Here is a 22,005-nt window from a genome sequence, read left to right as displayed (position 1 = left end):
TCGGTGGCTCCCTCTCTCTCTCCCTCTCTCTCTCTCTCTCTTACTCTCTCTCTCTCTCTCTCTCCATCGCTTGGAGGACAAGAGTGCCCGCAGACGCATTTCTCTCCAGAGCCCCCCCTCTTCCTCTTTCACTCTCTCTCACCCTGTCTAACTCTCTCCATCTCTCTATACTCTCTGCTTTACACACATACACACAGTTATTGTCAACAAAGCTGGAGAACAAGGGACATAGGGGGACCAGGGGAATAAAGGTCCACAGAGGAGGAAAGTAACACACAGGACCCACTGCATCATTTCACCTGGACACTTGGTAAGTTTGCAAAAAATTCCGTCTTTTCAGGGCTTCTATGTGGTATCATGCTGTGCTGAGATCCCGTCTTTAATGTGGACTTTGGCAGAGGCTTAGAGATGGACCTCAAGTTACTTTGCCGTCCTAGAATAATTTCTGGAGTTTAATATAATATGCTTCGCCAAAATGAATGAAGTTTGACCTTTGACATCGTGCTAATGCAATAGTTTGTGAGATTTGGCCCAGTATTGATCTTTGCATTCCTCTCCAAAGAGGAAGTTTCTAAAATAAATGGAGAATGCAAGATACGAGGACGAGCAGAGAAAAGCTTTTATTCTCCTCAGACTTAGACTTATATTTATGTTGGCAGATAATGCTGCTTATGGACATACTTGAGCCCTTAATGTCTTAAACTGAAAGTTTAACATGGTTTGGGTTCGAATGTCTTGTTCATGAAGCCGCTTGTGTGTGTGCGATGCCAGTTTGTGGCTACATGTAAATGCATTGTCTTTTCATGCATACATGGGTGCACGCGAGCTCGTGCTTACCAGCAGAGATAGAGCTAAAAGCAAGTAGCATAATAAATGTCATGGCTTTCAGAGTGGGTTCTAATGTACCTTTGCTCCCCATGGTATACTAGCATACCAATGTATAACACACACACGGTACGACAGCTAGCATGTAACTAACTCCATTTCTGTCTGTCATCATGAGGCTAATTCGCCACAATGCCGACCATGTGTGAACTCATGCGATATGAACCCCTCCTTCTTCTTCTCCTCTTCGTTCCTTCCCCTAACCCCCCTCCAGGAGGAAGGATTGGAGGATCGAAGGAGGGAGAGAGTAGCCAAAGGTGACAGTAAACAGGGGCGGACACACACAGGACAGGACTGCTTTCATTTCTCTTCATGGTGGTTTGGATACTCGTAGCATGTATGAGAAGTTAACCATGCTGAACCTGCAGAGCGGCTCAAACTGGAGTGGGCCTAACAACTGGTACCATGACCCCACCAGCGTTCAGACGCAACACAGCACAGGTGAGGGGATATTTTCAACATATGTCAATGCTCACAGGTCATCAGTTAAATGTCACCAATATTCAGCCACATTAAAAGCAGCAGTCACTTGTGGCTGTCTCACTAAGTTTCTGTCAGTTCAACGCATGCATCGGCACATTCTGTTAATCTAAAATCCAATGTAGGAATTTTCTTGACACTCCCACATCTCTTTTGTCACCTTCCTCTCTGCCAGTGTCTGAGGGCTGTCTGCTGGACACGGAGGGCAGCATGGGGGGGGAGGCGGTGGGAGGGGGCACGGGCAGAGGGGGAGGAGTCCCCGTGGAGAGGGACGAGGGCGAGGAGTCTCAGCTGAGGCTGCAGCTCAAGAGGAAGCTGCAGAGGAACAGGACCAGCTTCACACAGGAGCAGATCGAGGCTCTGGAGAAAGGTCAGGCCATGCAAGCACGCACAGCTCTGTCTTTGCTTTCCAGCCAATCGCCGCCCTCCGTGGGCACGAGCCACACCAGAGTGTGTCATGACGCAGCTTATCCTGCTGCTTTTCCCCCCTGCCAACACCTTTGCTATTGGACTATAGTCTTTACACCATGTTTACAGCTTTTTGGGTAATGACAGGGGAAAATAAATATGAGAAATTATGAAGAACATTTTTAGCAGTGGGATTTTTTGGGTGGGATCTATCCCTGCATGGGAGAGCAAACTTTGCCTCTCGTGATCACTTTTAGATGCAAATCATCTATAATCTTCACAAATATTCCTGATCTGTTCCAAAAAGCCTCCGGCAGCGTGCACAGCAGAGTTCTGATAATGCATAATTACTATGTTTGTATTATGCAGTGAGATCCGGCCCTCGTAGGCCGATATCCACAGAGACGGATCAGAAAGCCACCCTTGACTGGATATGGCTGCAGCAGGCCCTTGAGCTAAATAAGGACGCAATGTCCACTGTGCAGCCGAGTGGAAATGTATCACTGTGGTCACTCACTACAAATGACATTAATGAGGTACCCTGACCTCAGTGCACGGCCAAGGCACAATAACAATCATGTGTTGACACAGACGCCAATTATAACCAAGCCAATTATAACAATTTGTGAGACAGACTTAATTTATAGAGCTGTCGTTGATATATATGGATTTATAAACCATGTGTGGGAACTTAAATCTTTGGTTATTTACAATGCTGGAAACCTGTCAATACTATATGTTCAACAATATATATATATATATATATATGTTGTGTGTGTGTGTCTTAACAGGTGTATTTGTTTTGGTTTCTCTGCTGACATTTTATTGACATGCTAAACTAATGTTCAGCATCATAATTGTAGACAACTCAGATCTATAAGGATTTCTCCATTACCAGACCTGAAACTTCAGAGTTCATTAGGATGACTCAGTCTGTCAGTTGGAGGGTGAGGCATATTCTCGTTTGGACTTGTCCACAACAAAAAAATGTCAGCACTTTGTCAACTTTAAATTAACTGCCACAATGAGAAATGATACTCAGATGCAGAAAGTCTCATTGATACAAACTCACGGCTGAGTCAGGACTTTGCGTACCTCAAGCCTCTGTGACCGTTATATGCTGTAAGTCAGAACACCAGATAGGAATACTGATCATTTTAATAAAAATGTTTCTGCTGTTACGTGAGACACAGTGCCTAATATAGATATTCAGAATTTAGATATTAAATGATGACAAAATTGAAATGTATAAGGATTTTTTTTCAGTTTAATTTTAGCCTACTTTGAAATAAAGTGCTAAGGCAGCTTCTCAACTTGATATGAACTTTCTGCGTGTTCCATAATGATAAATCATTTATACAAAGTGCAACAGATAAATATTTCAAGTATGGTTGTAAGGATACATCTCAGCTTCCTGGATTTGTGTATTCCATGACAAGATAATTGATGATCCTTAAGCAGTAATTACTCGATATGCAGATGGATATCTGTCAAAATAATAGGTGATTCAAATTAATTTCTGTTTGATTCCACTCTTGTGCTTTCTTCTCACATGAACAGATGAATATAAAACATGTTAACAACATGCAGCAAGGGTTATTAGGCGAGCTGCTTCATCCTCTATTAAGACTCACACTGTGTGTTTGACATTAGTTAATATCTTCCACAGAGTTTGAAAGGACACATTACCCAGATGTCTTTGCGAGGGAGAGATTGGCAAACAAGATTGACTTACCAGAGGCCCGGATACAGGTAAGAGAACTAGGATGTGATTTGTATACCCCTGATGATCAACCTGTAACAACATGATTGTCATGATAAAGAAGCCTGACAGAACTCTTTGATTGACAGGTGTGGTTTTCAAACCGAAGAGCCAAGTGGAGGAGGGAGGAGAAGCTGCGCAATCAAAGGAGGTCAGGGGGTGTGACTTCCTGTTCACAGAGCCAAGCCCCTCTGACCACTTCCTTCAACACATCTATCTACCATCAGCAGCAGCACGGCAGCAGTTCAGGTAAACACGCTGCACTGCAAGACTCTATACGAGTGTTCGTTGGCTCATTCGTACAGCACATCAATTAAGCATTTGCATTTGCTCAGAGGGACATTTGCAAGCTGGCAAACCATTAGTTTCTCCATTAAAGCACATGCATCTATATTTCCCCTGCGAGATGTTCCCTTCCCGTGTGTGTAACTGCATGTGTGTGTGTGTGTGTGTGTGTGTGTGTGTGTGTGTGTGTGTGTGTGTGCTTACCATCTCGCTCTGCGTGTCTCTCTCCAGGGTCCATGTTGAGTCAGGCTGAGTCGTCCCTGCCCAGCTACAGCTCCCTGTCAGTTTTCTCATCTGGAGTCCAGGTTGGACATTTCATCATTCATCATTCATCAGCACCTTCCAAACTTAACTAAAGCAGGTCATCGTCACAGAGCGGAGCCCGTTTATTAACTCCTATACGTCCAGGGTATAAAACATATACAAAAATAAATCAAGACTACTGCAGGTATAAATACTACTGCTCCGAAACCTACTAATATTAATAAAACCAACATGATTTATTCTTCTTATCAAAACCCTTAATATTGTTGTTATCTAAATGTCATTATTTATTTTTAATTTAAAAAATGATAATACAACAATAATATTAATAATAATACCACAAGGTAACCTAAATAAAACACAAAAAGCCTAAACGAGATAGAAAGAAGTAAATCTAGAAATGTGTGAATTATAAGGGAATTTAAATATGATATTAAAGAGGTTCTGATTAGGTTTAAATAGGATATTAATTCATGAATAGGCTCACTCATTACTCCATCAGAATAACAACTGAAAGGCTTCCTGTGACTACATCATTCTGTTAATTCATCAAAGTTTATCAAGCAGATTTCCCAACAATAAAAGTTTTATTGTTAAAGCTTCACGTGTGATGAACACAAATCATCAAAGGGCCAAAGGATCTTTGCAGGCCAAGCCTTTGTTTCAGGATCATCAGTAACAACATTTACATTTTTTAACTAGATGGTTTCCTGCAAAAGCTGCCAAACAGCAGCATGAAAATGAATACACATATTTTTCTTTCTTATTTTACATGAATGTCTATGAGATGTAATGTTTGGGTGCCAGAACAAAATCTACAAATTCTCATTTACATCTGTGCATTAAATAATATTTTCAATTTGTCTCTTGTTTCTTGTTTAGTAATCCTTTATTCAAATACCCATTGGGTTGTAGTAGTTGTAGTAGCCACACATAATAATAATAAAACAACAATTATCAGTGGAGGAACAAAACGCAGGACAAGAAACATAAAAATAAGAAAATAAGTGAAATAATTTAGCATAATGTCATGCAAAGGAATGTGGCCTGCTGCAGTGCTCTCCTCCTACCCTACAACACCACTCTAGCACCTCTATGTGGTCAACCTGAAACTGCTGTCACTTTAAACCGCTATTACAGTAGATATTGTAATAAACAGCAATATACAAATATATATACATACGCACAACTTTAAAATAAGCTTTTTTTTATAGAGTATAGTTTGTTTTAATATTTATCTAACCCAAATCTTTCTCCTCCACTCTCAGTCTATTCCTTCCCAGTCGGCGGCCTCCTACTCCTGCATGTTACCTCCATCCCCCTCTACCCCGCGCAGCTTTGACTCATCGGCGTACTCCTCCCCTCATCTGCAGACTCCGTCCTCGGCCAACTCCAACACCGGTGAGTATTTCCGTGGTAGATACGGTTTTATTCAACAGGGGCGGAGACTTTACGTTACGCCTGCGGGGTGTCTCTGAGTGCTTGCTGGACTGAAACTCCACAGACTGAGTAACTGCGTCCGTTCTTCTTCTAACCCTCTCTCACATCCAGGGCTCATATCGCCCGGCGTTTCAGTGCCGGTCCAGGTTCCAGGAGCTGAGCAGCAGAGCATGAGTCATAACCTGGGTCAGTACTGGGCCAGATTACAGTGAACAGACAATGGCTGCCAACAAAAGAAGAAAAAAAAAGAAAAAGGGGCACGTAACAAAAAAGTGTCAAGAAAACAATATGGGGTGACACGGGTTTTAAGGAAGCACAGGACTGAGCTATAGAGAGGGCCTCAACGAGTTGCAGACCCTGAAATGCATTAAATGTTTACAAATTCAGACAAGAGCAGCTTTGGTTGCACTTGACAGTACTCTGGTCATACTGGTATTTGCTTAGTATTATCAAGTTGCACTTTTTTGCTTGGATAGTGTGTTAATCATAGGGCTGAAGTCAGGATTAGAAATAGGATCAGTTTGAGGTGTGTTTAGGATTAAAATAGTGTCAGGATTAGGATCAGGCTTAAATGAGGGTTTAGGTTACATTGTCTGTGGAGATGCAACATGTGACGGTCCATTTTGTTACCAGATAGTTGAGAATTAGCATTGGACCATATTTTAATATTTACATTTTGGCTTTTACTTTCCCCCCCAAAAAACAGGGAAAAAGTAAATGTACTCTGGATAAAAAAAACAACAACTGAAAACGTGTCTGTCCTCTAACTACACTGAGATGTGGTTGAAAGCTCTGAAAAGCCCGTAAGAGTACTTTTGAGCTTAGATTATTTTGTTACATGTTTAAACTAATTGTATCCGACCTGACGTTACTACAAGCTCTCAGTGCATCAACTTAAATGTCTGCCGAGTTCATAAAAAAAAAGAATAAAAAGACAGCTTCATGAACTTGGATTTTCAAATATCAAAAGTAGAAAAAGTAGGTTTTTTTTCCTCATACGTGCTGAGCAAATGGCAGGATTGTGATTATAATTCTACCACACAGAAATTAATGTGTGATTCAGTGGTACTAAGTAAATGCCAGCAGATGTCTGTATTGTGAAGTGTAACCACAGTTTCTTGTTACTTGAGCAGCTCAGTGATGTTGTGATAGCAAGCTTGTTCCATAGGCATAAGCTGTGTGAGGCTACCGTAAAGATTTTCAACTTGCTAACGGCAATCACTTTTACTAAAACTTAAAAACTTAAAATAAAAAAGTAAATCCTGCCTACCCTGCCAGCAACATTACACTAAGACTGATACTGCATATTTTTGTACAGACATCTGTGTATGATGAAGATAACTGGAATAATAGATGTTATTGGAGGGAAGAATGTAACACGTTGTGGACTCGAATCATCCTCAAAGCACAGAAAAAACGATATCATTAGGGACACACCATGTCAATATTGCTATCAGATATCGTCCGATACTAGGCTGAATATAAATATATGACTCATTTACAAGTTTCCTAGATGACTTTTACCAAAAACTACAGTAAACAATTACATTTTCTCTTTGTTTTATATATGCAGTATATATATATATGAAGACTTTTTATCCGATCGATCTTAAAACAGAAGCAATGCCATTTTAGATTCAGCAGTGAACCATACTTTTGATTGGCAGAGACCTTTTTTTGTACCTCACTAATGAACCATATCAATCAGCCAGAGACAATCAAGAATCATGACACAGCAAACAAAGAGGCTGCCTTCAAACACTTCAGAGACTGACAATCAAAGCTGGGAGGTAGAGGAGATTCCAAAAAAGAAAAAAAAAGAAAGAAGAAAAAACTGTGAAATTAATGCAACACTGTCGATACAATTGCAATGACATCAACTGTGCATGACCAAAAATAAGCCGCTATAGACAATCAGTTACTTGCAGAAATGAATCGAGTGTTGTACAAAAGCGTTACTGTACTTTGCAGGGTTTTAACCTCTGCTCACTTTCCTCTGATTATTGGTTTTGTTGATGCATCTCAGTTTAATCTCATATGAAATGTCTTTCAACTCTTATTTATTTGTCTTTTCACTCGTTCACACAAGTCCTCTGTGTTGTTTCTGTTGTCGTTGTGTGTTGTGTTAGTACTGTATAGCTACCAAGAGTCAACCCTTTTGTGAAGGCCTTGGATCCCTTTAATGAAAATAAAACGGTGTGTAATGAATATGTATTCAGGGGCCTTTATTTCTGATGTGTGGTTCAAGTTTTAAACGTTAATAATTTAGAGAGATGAGGTTTGAAAAAAAGTATTCTTATGTTGTCACCATTACCCAAATACAATCATTTATTACATTTTTGGGCAAATAAATCCAATATGTGAAAATAGTATTTAGTGTCAATTGAATTGTTGTTAAACTTCTTAAAAGATAATCATCAACACCTGTAATGAGTACTTTAAAAGAACATTTGCTGCTGTGAATCAATATTTATTTACTTGCAACGGATCACAACGCCGCTTGTATTTAAAAAGGGTCGCTCTCAGTGATGAACCCACACAGGAGTATCACCAAACTATGCAGTGCCTCTCACTTCTACTCAGCATTTCGTAGGCATACCTTTTGTTTCTTCAGCTCTTAACTCAAACACGATACAACGTTATTGTCTATGAAGTGTTTACACTGTACTTCGTTTTGCATCCTTCAGAATTGCCGTTCAAGAAATGTTTACACAGGCTGAACATCCGATTACACATTTGACATTTCTCGTAGACGTAAATAACTAATTCAAACAGTCCCGCCTTTGTTTGAACAATCCACCTCCGCTCCCATCTGTGCTGTGTGGACTATCTCGCTATTTCAGCGTCTAGTGGGTTTGCGCGGTGCGTCTGTATCAGACGCCGTCGGGATTTGATAAATTGGAAGTGAAGCCGGGTTGGACAATCAGAAGGAAGGCCACATTTTGGTTGACTTGTTGTTTTCATGAGCTTTTACAGGCCGCTCTTTTCTACGAATGAGCTCTCAACTCTCACTGTACACTCCCTGCCCAGCACTAAACAATAGACAAAGTTAACGATTATCTGGTGAATATAGTGAAGCATTGGAGTAAAAAAAAAAAAGTGAATGTTTCTCCTTATGTGCTGGAGTAATAAATAAGCCACTGTTTGCCAACGGGTTTGCCATATCGACGTATAAGGTGATGACATGTCAGTGTTTTTTATACAACTTGTTTTTGCTGCTCCCAGGTGGCCAAATATTAGGTGATGCAGGTGTTTCTTTAGGATAGAAATTAGAAAAAATGTTGTACATATGATGTAGACTTTCAATGTTATTCTTTTGGGCTTGGATTGGAGATGCTCAGCATCTGAGGGTCAGTGTGGGGGAGAGAGATTATCCAACATTTACAACAAAATCCACACTCCTTCAAAAGGGGCAACGCTTAAATGCAGCGTAGGTCATGAAGTGGACGTGGCGGAAACTGGCCAACCATTAGCAGGGCAGCATTTTGTGCTAATGGCATGACTCACTTACATGGCCCCTGGAGGATGGACAGATATTAAAGACGGGAGAGGAGGAAGAGGGAAAGATAATACCAGATGCTCTGCAGAGAGAATGAATACACACTCGTGAACATAATGGGATTCCAAGATGAGATCCCAGATGTTGGCGCACTCCAGCTTAATGCAGCGTCATCAAGTTCCCCTTATGTATTATAAGTACTTTGTTTTGAATAACATTGACAAAATAGTAGAAAAAGATATTCAACTAATATTGTTGACTCACTTTTTTCTGCTTGATGATTAATATATATATATACATATATATATATATATATATATGTTCAGGATTGCCGATATCAATATATAATAGAATCAGAATGTTATTTTCAATGTGTTTTCTGGATTTTAATTAATTCAATTTTAATATTTCATTTTTAAGCTTCTGTAAATTAACACTATGAAAACATATCAAAAGTACATTGTACTTTAGTGCAATTCATAAAAACAAAACTAGCTAAAATCATTTAGGAGGGCAAAAAAAAAAAATACAAAGTAAAGATTTTTTATCAATAATTATCAGACAAAAACAAACCTGATGAACATGATTTATAAAAGGCTTTACACTCAAAAAGTCGGTAAGATTACAGAGTGTTGTTGAGTAATTTGAATGTCGGCAACCCAACAACGTGTTGCACCAGAGGTGGGCGAGGCCATCGAGCTGAAACATGGAGGCAACAACGAGCTAAAATAAGGTGTGTGTGGGGTGACAGCAAAAGTCATAATATCAGGCAATAGGTGGAATTACCAACGCAGCAAAGTGGGCAAGTCACCCCAGGCCCCAGAGGCCCCAAAAGCCCCAGGTTCACTGCGTGTCAGTTTGTTTGGTAATTTCATTTCTTGTCAACTTGTGTGGGAGTTAGCATTGCAGTTTGTACTGTGCTCACATTGTAACGACTCTGGAGATGGAGGATTGTATCCAAACACAGACAACGCAGGCAGGCACGATCAATTCAGTGATGTAATGCCAAAGTGAATGTATATGCTTACAGGCAGGCACAGGAATCATGAGGGAGGCAAGGGTCACAACCGGGAAAGCAGTCCAAACAGGCAAACACATCAAAAGAGGAAGGCAGGAAATCCAAAGTTCTAAAAATCAGACTGCAGTTCAAAGCAGGCAGGTAACACATTTCAAACCATCAAAAGATCTAAAAACGTTTCAGGTATCACAGACACTATAGAAGGCAAGACGCCCATGGACACTCTGACAATCTGATAAAGGAATTTGAGCAGTTACATACTGCAGGGCTGAGGAGGGAAAGTGGAAACAGGGGAGCAGGTGGATTAGGAATCAGGTGGAAAAGTCTGAGGGCATCTGGTGGACAGGAGGAGAATGGCAACGAACGGGTTTGCAGGAAGTGGGAATGTGGCAGGAGGACATAGAGGCAGAATGGGACAGACGTGGTGCTTATCCCTAAATAAAGTTGTGTTTCATCAAATGACCATCTGATTGACCACAGCAAGGTAAACCATTTAAAACCTTATTAAAAACGTATTTATGTATTAATTTAACAACAGGTGATTAGTATATTCAGACTTCATGGGTAACCAATACAAACGGTATAACATTTATAATAACAGAAATAATAACAGCAGAAATAAATACTTGATTACAGCCATCCTTTATAAATGGTAGCCTATAGCATATTTGTATGTCGAACCACATTCAGTCTTAAATTGAATTAATTTCGAGATTGAAAAAACGGAAACCAGATGGAAGAAAACTTCATAATGTAAGTTCATCTTCTCACCTGTACCTGTATAGCGACTCGCACCATGTGCTCCCTCTTCCGATCAGAGAGATGTGATGCGCGCTGTTATGGGCGGATATTGAAAGCGCCAAAGACTCGCTCTGCTGTTGAGTGAGGGAGGGCAGAGCCAGAGACAGCAGCCGATGATCGATCAGCCCAGCCTAGTCCCAAGAGAGACTGAAGCACCAACGCAGAAACAACGGTGAGCTTTGTTTGGGATGGTTTGGAGGGAGCTGGTGCAATTAGAAACGAGAAATGTCTCTTTTTTTCTCCTAATGATAAGTGTTGTGGTAACAATGAGGCGTCTATGTTATCTTTTGCAGGGAGTGGAATGGAGTTGGGTCGTATGCTGTTGATGCTTTTGACCTTAACGGGAAGCACATCGGCGCTGATCGAGCAGTACAGAGCGGTGGTGAGTTCATTGTATTTATCAGAGAGAGGAAAAGAACGTTTAACTGTACTAAAACTCTTCAATGTGTGTGTGGCTGCCCTTCGATTATTGATGAATTATGTAGCTTGTTTCGTGATTCAGCGTTATATTTATATTTTAGATTTGTTTTACTTTCTACATATATGCCATACAGTCTAATTCTAGGTGTGATTAGTCGACTTTGTTGATTTATATCACTTTATATTTTTAATTATGGGTCAAAGAAGCATTTTATATACTACTCTATTCAATTTAGTAACACATATTTATACATCAAGTCAGTAACATTTCAAACCATCAGCAGGCTTTTGAGAAAAATCCTTTTGGATACTTTCCTGCATGTGTTATTGTATAATTGTGTGTATGTGTGGGGCATACACATATTTTTATATGATTAATATGAGAATCAGGGTGTCATGATGTATGGCAGAGAGACATGCACAGGAGGCATCCTCCTTGTGACTCCTGAGGTTTATAAAAACATAAAGAAAAGGCATCATATTGATATTTTGTGGTGTATTTAGACAATGTTACACGTATTTTTAGGTAAAAGTAGGTTTGAAATATAAAAGACAAGGGACATCTTCAGTGATTATTAAGTGTTTAAATCTTGAAAGGCAACACGATTTAGAAATCTGCGAGCTTCCTTTGTCCAGTTCAAACACTTCCTCAAAAACGACAAGCTTCTTATTGTTGTGCAACTTTGCATGTATGAGTCGTGTGTAAGAAAAAAGTTAAGTTTTACTTCTGCCACCATGAAAGTCATCATGTTTGGTCCACATTCTGTGTGATGCTGCTGTTGTTTTGGGCTGCAGAGGCATGACAATCTGAGAGGAATCAAACAGTCTTTCAGGTGAAATCATACTGCTTGTAAAAAGGGGACCAGACTTTTTCAAAAATAGTATCAGTTTAAAAAAACAAAAAAACACCAGAATTAGCTGAAAACTATTTTTGGTGGAAATAAAATACTGAGGAGAAAATTAAACTACTCGTGGTGGACATTTTTTTTTGCAGTGTGAAACCCACCGAAAGACAACTGTTGACGAATGAGCCACTACCCTTTCCTTTCAACTGCTAGCACAGCAGAAGGGTGGAGGCCGTGCAGGAGGAAGGGCGGGTTTCAAAATCTCTTTTGAGAAACAGATTTGACTTGTGTTGATCGAGATACACGATGAGCGTTAAACATTTCACACCAGATTCGTTTTTGCGGTGTGCCAATTGTCAAATGCACGCAGCCTTTATCCCATCAAGTACCTCACTCAACAGATGATATAGTATTATTAAGAAAGGCTGACACACAATCTTAAAGTGTTAAGACATGGATTTTAGTGTTATTGTTGATTAGGCGTGCTTTAATGGCGCTTTACTTGAGAGGTTATTTACCACCAAAGGAAATGAATGTGTTATATCTTTATGACCTAACATCCTGTGCTGCTGTGGTTATGATTTTAGAAAAAAAACACAGATGACCAAATTTGTTGTGGTTTCCTTGTTTTCTGTGCAGGATTGGCTGAGCAGGTATGGCTACCTTCCTCCTCCCGACCCGCGCACAAGTAAACTGCAGACCAAAGAGGGGATTGAGAAAGCCATTCGTCTCATGCAGAGATTTGGCGGGGTCCAGGAAACCGGGGTTCTCGGTAACAACCTCTAAACATGGATCTACCAGGACAATATATTATGTGTACATGAGACTTCACATATCTGGGGTGTAATCTGCCTTTTAGTTTCAGCATGCGTGATCAACTTCTCTTCCAGACAATGAAACCCTCAAACTCATGTCTACGCCTCGATGCTCTCTCCCTGATGTCGTTGGAAATGAGGACATGCTGAGGAGGAGGAGAAGGAGGAAGAGATACGCCCTGTCAGGCCTTAAGTGGCATAAGACAGACCTCACATGGAGGTATGTTTCCTGTCATGTTGCATTGTGGCTTCATGTCATCCCTGTATGAATCACAGAGCTTTGTGTGTCATCCACAAGTGAGTTAGGTGTTTGTTACATTTATTAAAACGTTACAGCCGTCATTTTGAATGCCAAACAAGATTTTAATTATAACAAAGTATGTTATGTTTTAAAGCCAACTATGTTATGTTTAAGGATACCTAAATAGAGGAAGTTAGGTTTTTTGGGGAAGTGTGCTGTTAGTAACAAAAGTCTCACAGACAATGCATCGTGAACAGATTTAGAGGTTAATTAAAACTGTCTACAACTTTGTTACAATATATATAATCCATTCTTGTCTGCAGTGTCCACAGCTACCCTTCGCCCTCCCTCTCACCCGACCTGTCTAGCAGTACGGTGGACACGATCCTGACTCACGCCTTCAAAGCCTGGAGCGACGAGGCCCCCTTGAGTTTCCGGCGGCTGCCGAGTGACATCAGGGGGGCGGCAACTGGAGGGGACATCAGAGTGACTTTTGCCCGCTCGCTTCACGACGACGGGTACCCGTTTGACGGGCAGGGTGGCACCCTGGCCCACGCCTTCTTCCCTGGCAGGGAAGAAGTGGCGGGTGACACGCACTTTGATGATGATGAGATCTGGAGCTATGGAGGTATTTACTGATTGAAATCATGATGGATGGATTTATGACGACCGTTCTCAAGATGTGTCTGACAATCTGGGCGACGATAATGAAAAAGTGATCCATAGTAATGAGAAAGGAAAATAAAATAGCCAAAGAGCTCCCAAATCACGGTTGTTAATGTGATCCAGTAACACAGATTCTTCACACATCCTCAGGTGACAGCGGCAGCACAGACTTGTTCACAGTTGCAGTGCACGAGTTCGGGCACTCGCTGGGCCTGTCCCATTCCTCGTCCGATCCGTCCATCATGAGGCCCTACTACCAGGGTTCTGTAGGAGACATCCCAAGCTACCGGCTGGCCCTGGACGACAAGCACGCCATCCAGCAGCTTTATGGTCAGTAACCAGTTGACCACAATCTGGAGTACAGAGTATCAGTATCTGTGATATTTACTGAACCTACAGTATGTGTTGATATGTAGTGTTTTCCATGTCTGTATGTGTATTTGTCAGATATGAAATCTTAATATAAAGACAAACGCATTAACTCTTAGCTTAGGGTTTATTCCGGAAATTGTACAGGATGTTGCTTCATTATATGCTTTTATTTTGGCTTATACAAGTACTGACATTAAATTGAACCCACAAGGAACATATATGAAAAAAGGAAGCAGTCAAAAGTAGGTTTGCAAGTTAATAAAATGTGGAGAAACAAGAATAAGAGTCTATAGTCGTGCTAGCGGCTCTGTGAAGCTGTACTTTGGCAACAATGATTTGAGCTAAATGCTAACATCATCACGTTTGTTTAGCATATTCTCCATCTTAGTTTAGCCTGTTAGAATGCTAAATTAGCACTAAACACAAAGAGCGGCTAAGGCGGATGTCATTAGTTATGTAGGTAGTCAGGGGGTCAACAAGGTCAGTCTGCTTCGTCCTTTGGGCACCATGAATATCTGAGTTTCACTCTGGCCTTTCATCCTGTTCGTTATTTTCCTATTCCTTGATCTATTGTTGCGTGAAATCCTCACTGTCCAGATAAATAGGACCATTGGTGGTTTGTGGTAGGTAGGCTATGGCCTTGTGATTTCCTACAAAAATGCAGGAAGTGGCCCTGAACTAGCTAATGGTTAAGTGTTGTTAATGTGACAATAGTTTCTACTATCAAGCACACACACAAACCGGATTTCAATAGTTTCCTTCCGTGTCTTAAAAAGAAAGCATCCTGTGTGTCAAACTTCCCCTGGCTACTGAGAAGAATGTAGGTTGCTTTGACAATTTTTGCAGCGCTGTCATCAGCGTTCACCGCCTCTTCAACTTTGCCTGCTGTCACCATTCTGTTGTAGGTGTAAAGAACGACGGACCACCAGGAGGTGGTGATCCTGACTTCCCACGCCTGCCCAGTCCACGTCCTCCAAGACCAACACAGCCGTGAGTAGAGCCAGAGGAAACAATCCCTTTGCATCCATCCAGACAATAAGCACTTATCATTTGCATTTACAAACTATTTACAAACCACTCTGTTTACTCATGAAGGATGATGAGTAATTTAAGACCAGCGGATGATAAAAGTCTCCTGATCGATTCTCTCTGTGACAGTGTTTGGTCGTGTTGCACCCTCTAGTGATTTTTGTATCAAACTACATCCTACAAAATCTAATTTGACTAAACTTTTTCTGTCCCAGTTCTGAACCCTCATTCGACGAGCGCTGTCAGGGAGGCTTTGATGCAGTGGCAAATATCAGGGGAGAGGTCTTCTTTTTTAAAGGTGAGAAGAAACCATCCAAAACTTACAAAATAGATATTTCATAAAATAAAAGTATTTTCCAAAATCCTGTCTACATTGTTCATCTTACAAAAATAAATTCAGAATTAGCTGGTGTTTTAGTTTTATCGATAAACTTGGTGAACCCCTTTATCATAGTGTGTCTGCGTGTACATGTCATGTTCTATCTCTTTTCTTGGAAAGGTGCACACTTCTGGAGAACTAAGCGAGACGGGTCTTTGGTGTCCCTCAATCCGGCTCTGATCAAAAACTTCTGGAACGGCCTCCCGCCGGGAACGAATAAGGTCGATGCAGTGTACGAGAGAAAGAGTGACAGCAGCATCATCTTCTTTATTGGTGAGAAGCAACATCCTGTGGTCTTGTTGAATCTATTTTTGATAAGAGGCACTACTGAGTCATGGTAGAAGGTGTGAACGTGGTTGATTCGTCTCACGTCTTTGTATGATGTTATTTTGAGGTGGTGGTTTTGAGCAAGAGAGAAATGTTTGCATGTTCCGTGTCGAACAAGAGCTTCATTAAACTAAAAATGTCAAAATCCTAAAGACCATATATACCAACGGCCCTTGAATGACAAACCATTTAAGCATTACAAACGTCTTTCTGACTCTAATTTGCACAAACAAATTCTGATTTCTTTCCTTTGTCTGTTCAGGATCTCTCTACTGGGTCTTCAAGGACACGGACGCCATGAGTGGCTACCCTCGGCCCATCTCCGATTGGGGCATGAGGACAGAGAGCGGGGTGCTGGTGGACAGAGTGGAGGCAGCCTTCATCTGGGCCCACAACGGCAAGACCTACCTGTTCAGCGGTGGGAAGTTTTGGAGGTTTGACGAGAGCCGTAAAAGCAAACGTGTGACCCGGCAGCCGGAGCCGGGCTACCCGCGGAACAACAGCCTCTGGGGAGGAGTGCCCACCCACATGGATGACATCATCAGCTGGGGAGCAGGTAACATTGTGTTCAGAGGCATGCATATGTGATGGGTTTCTGCCTCAAGTGCTAGATAAATAAACAAAACCAAGAGGTTTTTTTAGGGGGATTGCATTTTTGTATGGAAGGTATGAAGTACTAAAGCAATTTAAAAGAACTGATCAAAGTCCAAATTTAAATGACTATTGGATATTTGTAGTCTTTGAATTTTAATATTTTTTTAATGTCTGTGCAGTGTGGAAGACTAGTACTGCTGATGTAGATGCAGGCTGATATTTCTTTCAATGTGTAATGCGAACAAAAAGGAATAAGTGTCACACCGCTGCTGCTGCACTTTAGGAGATGCCTACTTCTTCAAGGACAACCATTACTGGGTGCTGAAGAACGGAGGAATGAACCAAGAAGTCGTCACTCCTAAATCGATCGCAGTAGACTGGCTCAGATGTCCAACTCCTCCTGCAACCTCCACTCCTCGAATCCCAAAGGGGTGCAACTGTGACTTGAAGGGATCATCTTCATTTCTAAGAAGCAGCTGGATCCTACTGATCACTGTCATATTGGTAATTCATGACTTCATTAGAAAATAAGTACCTTAGTTTGAAACCAGGTGGCTGCAGACACTCTACTAGTGTCAGACATTTTTTAAATATCTGCCTTAGCTTTAGCATTTGAGGCCTGTGTTACTGTAAATACTTTGCCTTATCAGAACATATTGCTGACGCGTGAAAACAGTACATTTTGCGTCCTCCCTCTGTCCTGCTATAGAATATCCCCCTCCTGTTTCATGAGTAAGTGTTGGATTACATGGAGCCTGTATAGGAGAATGAATGGAAATTCGACACGGCAGTCCAGCACTCCCGACCCTCATAATGAGGTCTTACAAAACCACCTCATGCTTGGACAGTAAACTGGCCACTCAAACATAAGTGCAATAGTCAATTTCTCTATCAGAGCTATTTTTTTTCGAGTATGTTTGAGCATATACATATGTACAGTACAATCAGAAATATGGTTAATTAAACTCATAGTGTGTTGTTTATTGTTGCCCCGTTTTTATGTATTTTTTTAGTTTGATATTGTACATGTTAATGATTTTCAGGCAATCAGGAAGAAAAATCGTCTTTTTTGTTGACAATCAAACTGATGTTATTGTGCATGACGGTATTATTGCAACAGTTCTGCAAACAGAGATGTCGGCTCATAGAGCAGTTGAATGCAATCAATCGTTTACTTGGTTAGAGTTCAAAGCAGAGTGTATTCAGTCTTCGGGGGCAAACTAAGCAGGCAAGGGTTCATGTCTAAAAAGACTGCGCAGTAATAGTAATTTATACAGATTCAAGCTTCATGTTGTTCACATTTGACTTATTTTACACTGATTCGATTACTATCATGTAACAAAAACATTTTATTCTTGTATTTGATTATTTAATTTAGTCACTGGGGTCCTTTTGAGGTGGATCAGAGCTCTGCAGATGTAATGCAGTAAATCATTTTATGCTTAAAGGGACAGTTCACCCCATAACACTTTTTTAAAAATCTATAACCTGTAGTGCTATATATCAATTGAGGTTATTTAGTGCAAATTGCCTAGTTTTGGAGATATTGGCCTTAGAGAAGGCAGACATCTTTATGGTGAACTGTGCCTTTAAAGATAGTAGGGTTTAGTGATTTTGATTGAATGTAGGCCATATTGTAGTTACTATAAAGGTATGGTGTGTATGTTGCACTGTTGCTGCAGGTCTGCATGCAAGAACTCGACAACGGGTCCATGTTTGAGTGACTATGAGCCAGTACCATGATTAAAATGTCAGAGTTCTTGATATTACTTTGTGATGTGTCTTTGTTAATCATCCCTCGACCTTAGCTCCTTCAAAGGCTGAGTTGTTGCTGTGCACTGCCATATATGAACATTCTCCAGTGACGGTCCTGTGTGGAATGTCCTAGACCGCTGATTGGTATCTCCATTAGGAACACCTCTCTGAAATACATTTCTCAGTGCCATCAAGTCAGACAGTTAAGCTGGTCGGCTATATAGTGGAGGAAAACCACAATGATTATTGTTACTCATTGTTTCACATTTTATATTTGCCTTTAGATGGCTGGATAGGAGTGAAAAGCAGTTCTGATTTTACAGTCTGGCAAACAAACCTGAAAGTAAAGCGATACACAAGCGAGAACTTGATTTTTAGCATTTATTATTGTAATTTCATGTTTTGTTTAGTTACTTTTCTTCGAACTTTACGCTGGTATGGAAAATTGTGCATACATACGTACATCAAAGGCTTTCATCTTTCAATTTCAACACGGAATACTTACATCGCGTCAAACATTGAATCTTTTGTTCTAAGCACATTGAAGTTATTCAAGGAAGTTAGTTTGCTCAGAGTTATTTATTCTATTGTTGAAGTGGGAGTTGTTCACGTGTAAGTGGCTCAGGTAGTTAAAAGCAAAACTATTAGCTAAAGCAATTTCTAAGGAAGCAAAGTGGCAAAGAATGTAAGTCTGACCTTTGAAGTGAAAGACAACTGTGTGATGTATACAAATTATAGTCATAAATAATGGTGATCATTTAATTGAGTGACATGTGAATATTTTATTGCACCAAATGACAGAGGCGGTTTCATAAGCTAAGCTTGGCAACGTGCCTACATTTCATCTGCCCTAATGAAGAAAACATGAAGGCAAATAGGTTTCCAATACAAAGGAATATTAAAGTACAAAACTCCACTTAAAAATGATATATTCTTGGTACGGACTTGAGTTTTAACTATCTAGACCGATACACATTGGCAGATTTGAATGCAACTAAATACACACAGATTACATTGCTGCATTTCTAAACAAGCATTACCACATCTACTCTGTAAACTTAGTGCAAATGCACCCTTTTCTCAGACACCTGACTGTAGCGTTGGCCCGTCGGAGACTTCATGAGGTGAAAAGGGTGCATCGTTGATGCAAACCAGTTCACCAGCAACACCATAAATTGCTGACAAACCATAGCCTTTAACGGCTCTCTAAAGCCTTCCCAGAAGAATGCTCAAAGCCATCAGCCCCAGAGAGCAGGTTTTGGAGGTAGAGCTACTCTGCGTGACCTTTAGTGCTGGCTGGATGCTTCTGAAGTTATTGACAATAAGAGGTGATGTGCTGTTGGTGACGTAGACCATTGTGCTGAAGAGGTCAATCTGGAAACAAGATATTCAGCCAGTTACGTACATGAAGCACCTTTAGAGCATTTGTGGGGATCGGCCATGCCATTGTACTTAAAGACACCAGAAACAAAACAACTCACCAAATCTTTGCTGACTTTGACCGTGTCCTTGAACACAGTCCAAACCACAGCCTCGTTGCAGGTCGGGGTGGTCAAGGAGCCAAGGTAGCGGTAATAATTGGTGCGATTCACCCCGGGTAGGAGATCATCCAGTGTTATTCCAGGTGCAACTGAAACCGTCTCACCTGAGGGCAGAAACACGATCACTGCAGGCACTGTAGTATTTTATCCAAAAACATTAGATCAAATTTGCCGCTACAAAAGCAACAATCTCCTTACCACTATTTCTGATGTTGGCAAGGTAGGAGGTCAATGTTTTCCAGCTGGCAGGTTGGCCAGTGGCATCACCTTCCATTACCTGAAAAGTGTGCACATTAAATCAGGCACAATTGTTCCCCCCCCCCCCCCCCCCCCCCCATGAAGAAACAAATGTTTCATGGTGTTTGTGGCATAAATAAACAAATAAACAGCTGTGTGACAAATTTAACTAAAGAGATCATCTTAAAGACTGCAGTCAAACAGCTGCATGGAACAGAAACAGGATGCAACAAATTGTATAAAAAAAGTAGAATTTCACTTTTTTGCAAAACTTAAGTTAAAGAAATGGCGGATATATAGAGCAATGAGGTTTGAGACATAACTTAAGTATATTGGCATTACAAAAAACTGAAAAACATGTTTTCTCACCTCAATGAGGAAACCGAGAGCAGCAAGTCCTTCGCCATCTTGAACAGCTAGAGTAGTGTTCCCATTAAAGGATGACTTGCTGTTTACGATGTGAAGCTGGGGGAGTTAAGTCAAGAAGAAATAATTGAATATAAATTCAGTGGCAAAACTAACTTATGGCTGAACATGAAAAAAGAACTGTGCGCTATACCTCCATGGGATAGCGCTTGCCATCCACAGTGTGCTCGGAGCCAGGGACAGCGCTTCCACTACCCCAGTGCAAGTGGAACTGTAGGCTGTCATATTCCCCGGACAGACCTCCTCCTGAAATCTTGATATCGCTGTTGAAGTTGACTTTGACTGAAACGTGGTGAAAAAACAGAACGGACTATTAAATCAAGAAACTTTAGAAAAAAGGGGTTAATTGGCAAGAAGTTGCTGTTGGGCAACTTGAAGGATAAATAGATGACACCAAACATTTCAGCATGATAATTTCTGTGTATACAATCCTGGCTACACCTTTGCTTGTGACACGTGACTCACAATAAGGCTGTATTGTTACTTCTGAAAACCCTAACCCTCCGGGCAAATTCTTTAAAAGCTTAACACTTCCTCTTACATAACCAAATTCAATTAATAGCATTTAAGACAACTGGTTTCCGTCCACACCCACTCGACCGCTCACCTGTCTTTCCAGTGTTGGTGATGGTTTTCAATGCAGAGCTGATGTCGTAGTTTACAAACGTGAATTCAGTCAGACTGGAGTTAGTTTGGGCAGACCCTGAGACGATGTCAATGGGCGACTGTCGGCTTCCATTGCAATACTTGGTAGCAATGGTTGGCCAGGTAGAATCACCTACAAATAGGAACAATGCGTTTAGTAGCTGAAGAGAAGCAGCGGTTAAGATGTTAATAAGTGCGGCCAGTTTGCGATAAAGGGAGATCACTTACTGCAGGTTGGCAGATGATAACACCAGGCTAGAGGAGGAGGGGGGGGGGGGGGGGTTAGTTACTCTGACAAACAATCTACAAAGAGACAAACAGTTTATCCAATATTGATTCAAGATGAAAATTAAAATAAATTCATATACCGATTGCGTCCGAGGCACAGCGGGCGCTGGGCACGAGGACGCACACAGTGAGGACAGCTCCAAGCCAATTCATCTAAGATAACAACAAAAAACAAATAAGCACACACATTAATTCATCGGCAAGAAAAAGCATCTTTCGCCATGCAAATATTTAGATGAGAGAATAAAATTAATTTAGTCCGTTTCAAATGGGCGCAACAAGCCAAATACTAATTCGCCAATTATGCACGCAATTTAACTTAAAATAATTAAAATGATCATAAACTACTGCAGGAATTGAAAATGCTACTGCCTTGTGTAAAGATGACAACGGAGACCACCAATTGTGCAAAAAGAAAAAGTCTCTTTAGACAATTGGACACAACTGAGCAGCAGCGAGTCTTACCTTTGATGCACCTGTAACTCTTCTCGGTCTGCTAACAGCTGAGTCTCATCCTCCTTTTTATTCACTCAGTAAAGTTGCTCTGACACCGCCTCTACATGTCAGAGCTATGTCTGTGTAT

General features: G+C 40.9%; 3 protein-coding genes across 3 annotated transcripts; 2 read left to right on the top strand and 1 right to left on the bottom strand.

The window, feature by feature from the left end:
- Positions 1-1,220: 1,220 nt before the first annotated feature.
- On the top strand, positions 1,221-5,736 carry pax10 (paired box 10; the record flags this gene model as incomplete). The annotated part of the gene is made up of 7 exons (XM_079182224.1): positions 1,221-1,326; positions 1,541-1,735; positions 3,443-3,525; positions 3,625-3,784; positions 4,052-4,125; positions 5,353-5,485; positions 5,636-5,736. The coding sequence occupies 7 exons, from the start codon at positions 1,221-1,223 to the stop codon at positions 5,734-5,736; spliced, it is 852 nt and encodes a 283-aa protein (XP_079038350.1).
- A 5,197-nt stretch (positions 5,737-10,933) lies between these two features.
- On the top strand, positions 10,934-18,287 carry mmp25b (matrix metallopeptidase 25b). The gene is made up of 11 exons (XM_079183017.1): positions 10,934-11,014; positions 11,136-11,224; positions 12,747-12,879; positions 12,998-13,142; positions 13,487-13,791; positions 13,980-14,159; positions 15,107-15,191; positions 15,446-15,528; positions 15,730-15,882; positions 16,199-16,492; positions 16,814-18,287. Exons 2-11 carry the CDS (start codon positions 11,144-11,146, stop codon positions 17,059-17,061), a joined length of 1,707 nt encoding a protein of 568 aa, XP_079039143.1. The 5' UTR covers positions 10,934-11,014; positions 11,136-11,143; the 3' UTR covers positions 17,062-18,287.
- Positions 18,288-18,723: 436 nt separating this feature from the next.
- Positions 18,724-21,907, bottom strand: LOC306713581 (carbonic anhydrase 12-like). The gene is made up of 9 exons (XM_079183333.1): positions 21,888-21,907; positions 21,503-21,575; positions 21,363-21,389; positions 21,097-21,267; positions 20,623-20,771; positions 20,433-20,528; positions 20,025-20,103; positions 19,767-19,930; positions 18,724-19,659 (listed from the first exon to the last, which is right to left on the bottom strand). Exons 2-9 carry the CDS (start codon positions 21,573-21,575, stop codon positions 19,492-19,494), a joined length of 927 nt encoding a protein of 308 aa, XP_079039459.1. The 5' UTR covers positions 21,888-21,907; the 3' UTR covers positions 18,724-19,491.
- Positions 21,908-22,005: the final 98 nt, after the last annotated feature.

Source organism: Pholis gunnellus (assembly GCF_910591455.1).
Source record: "Pholis gunnellus genome assembly, chromosome: 21".
NCBI lineage: Eukaryota > Metazoa > Chordata > Actinopteri > Perciformes > Pholidae > Pholis > Pholis gunnellus.
This window is presented reverse-complemented; position numbering and strand designations above follow the sequence as displayed.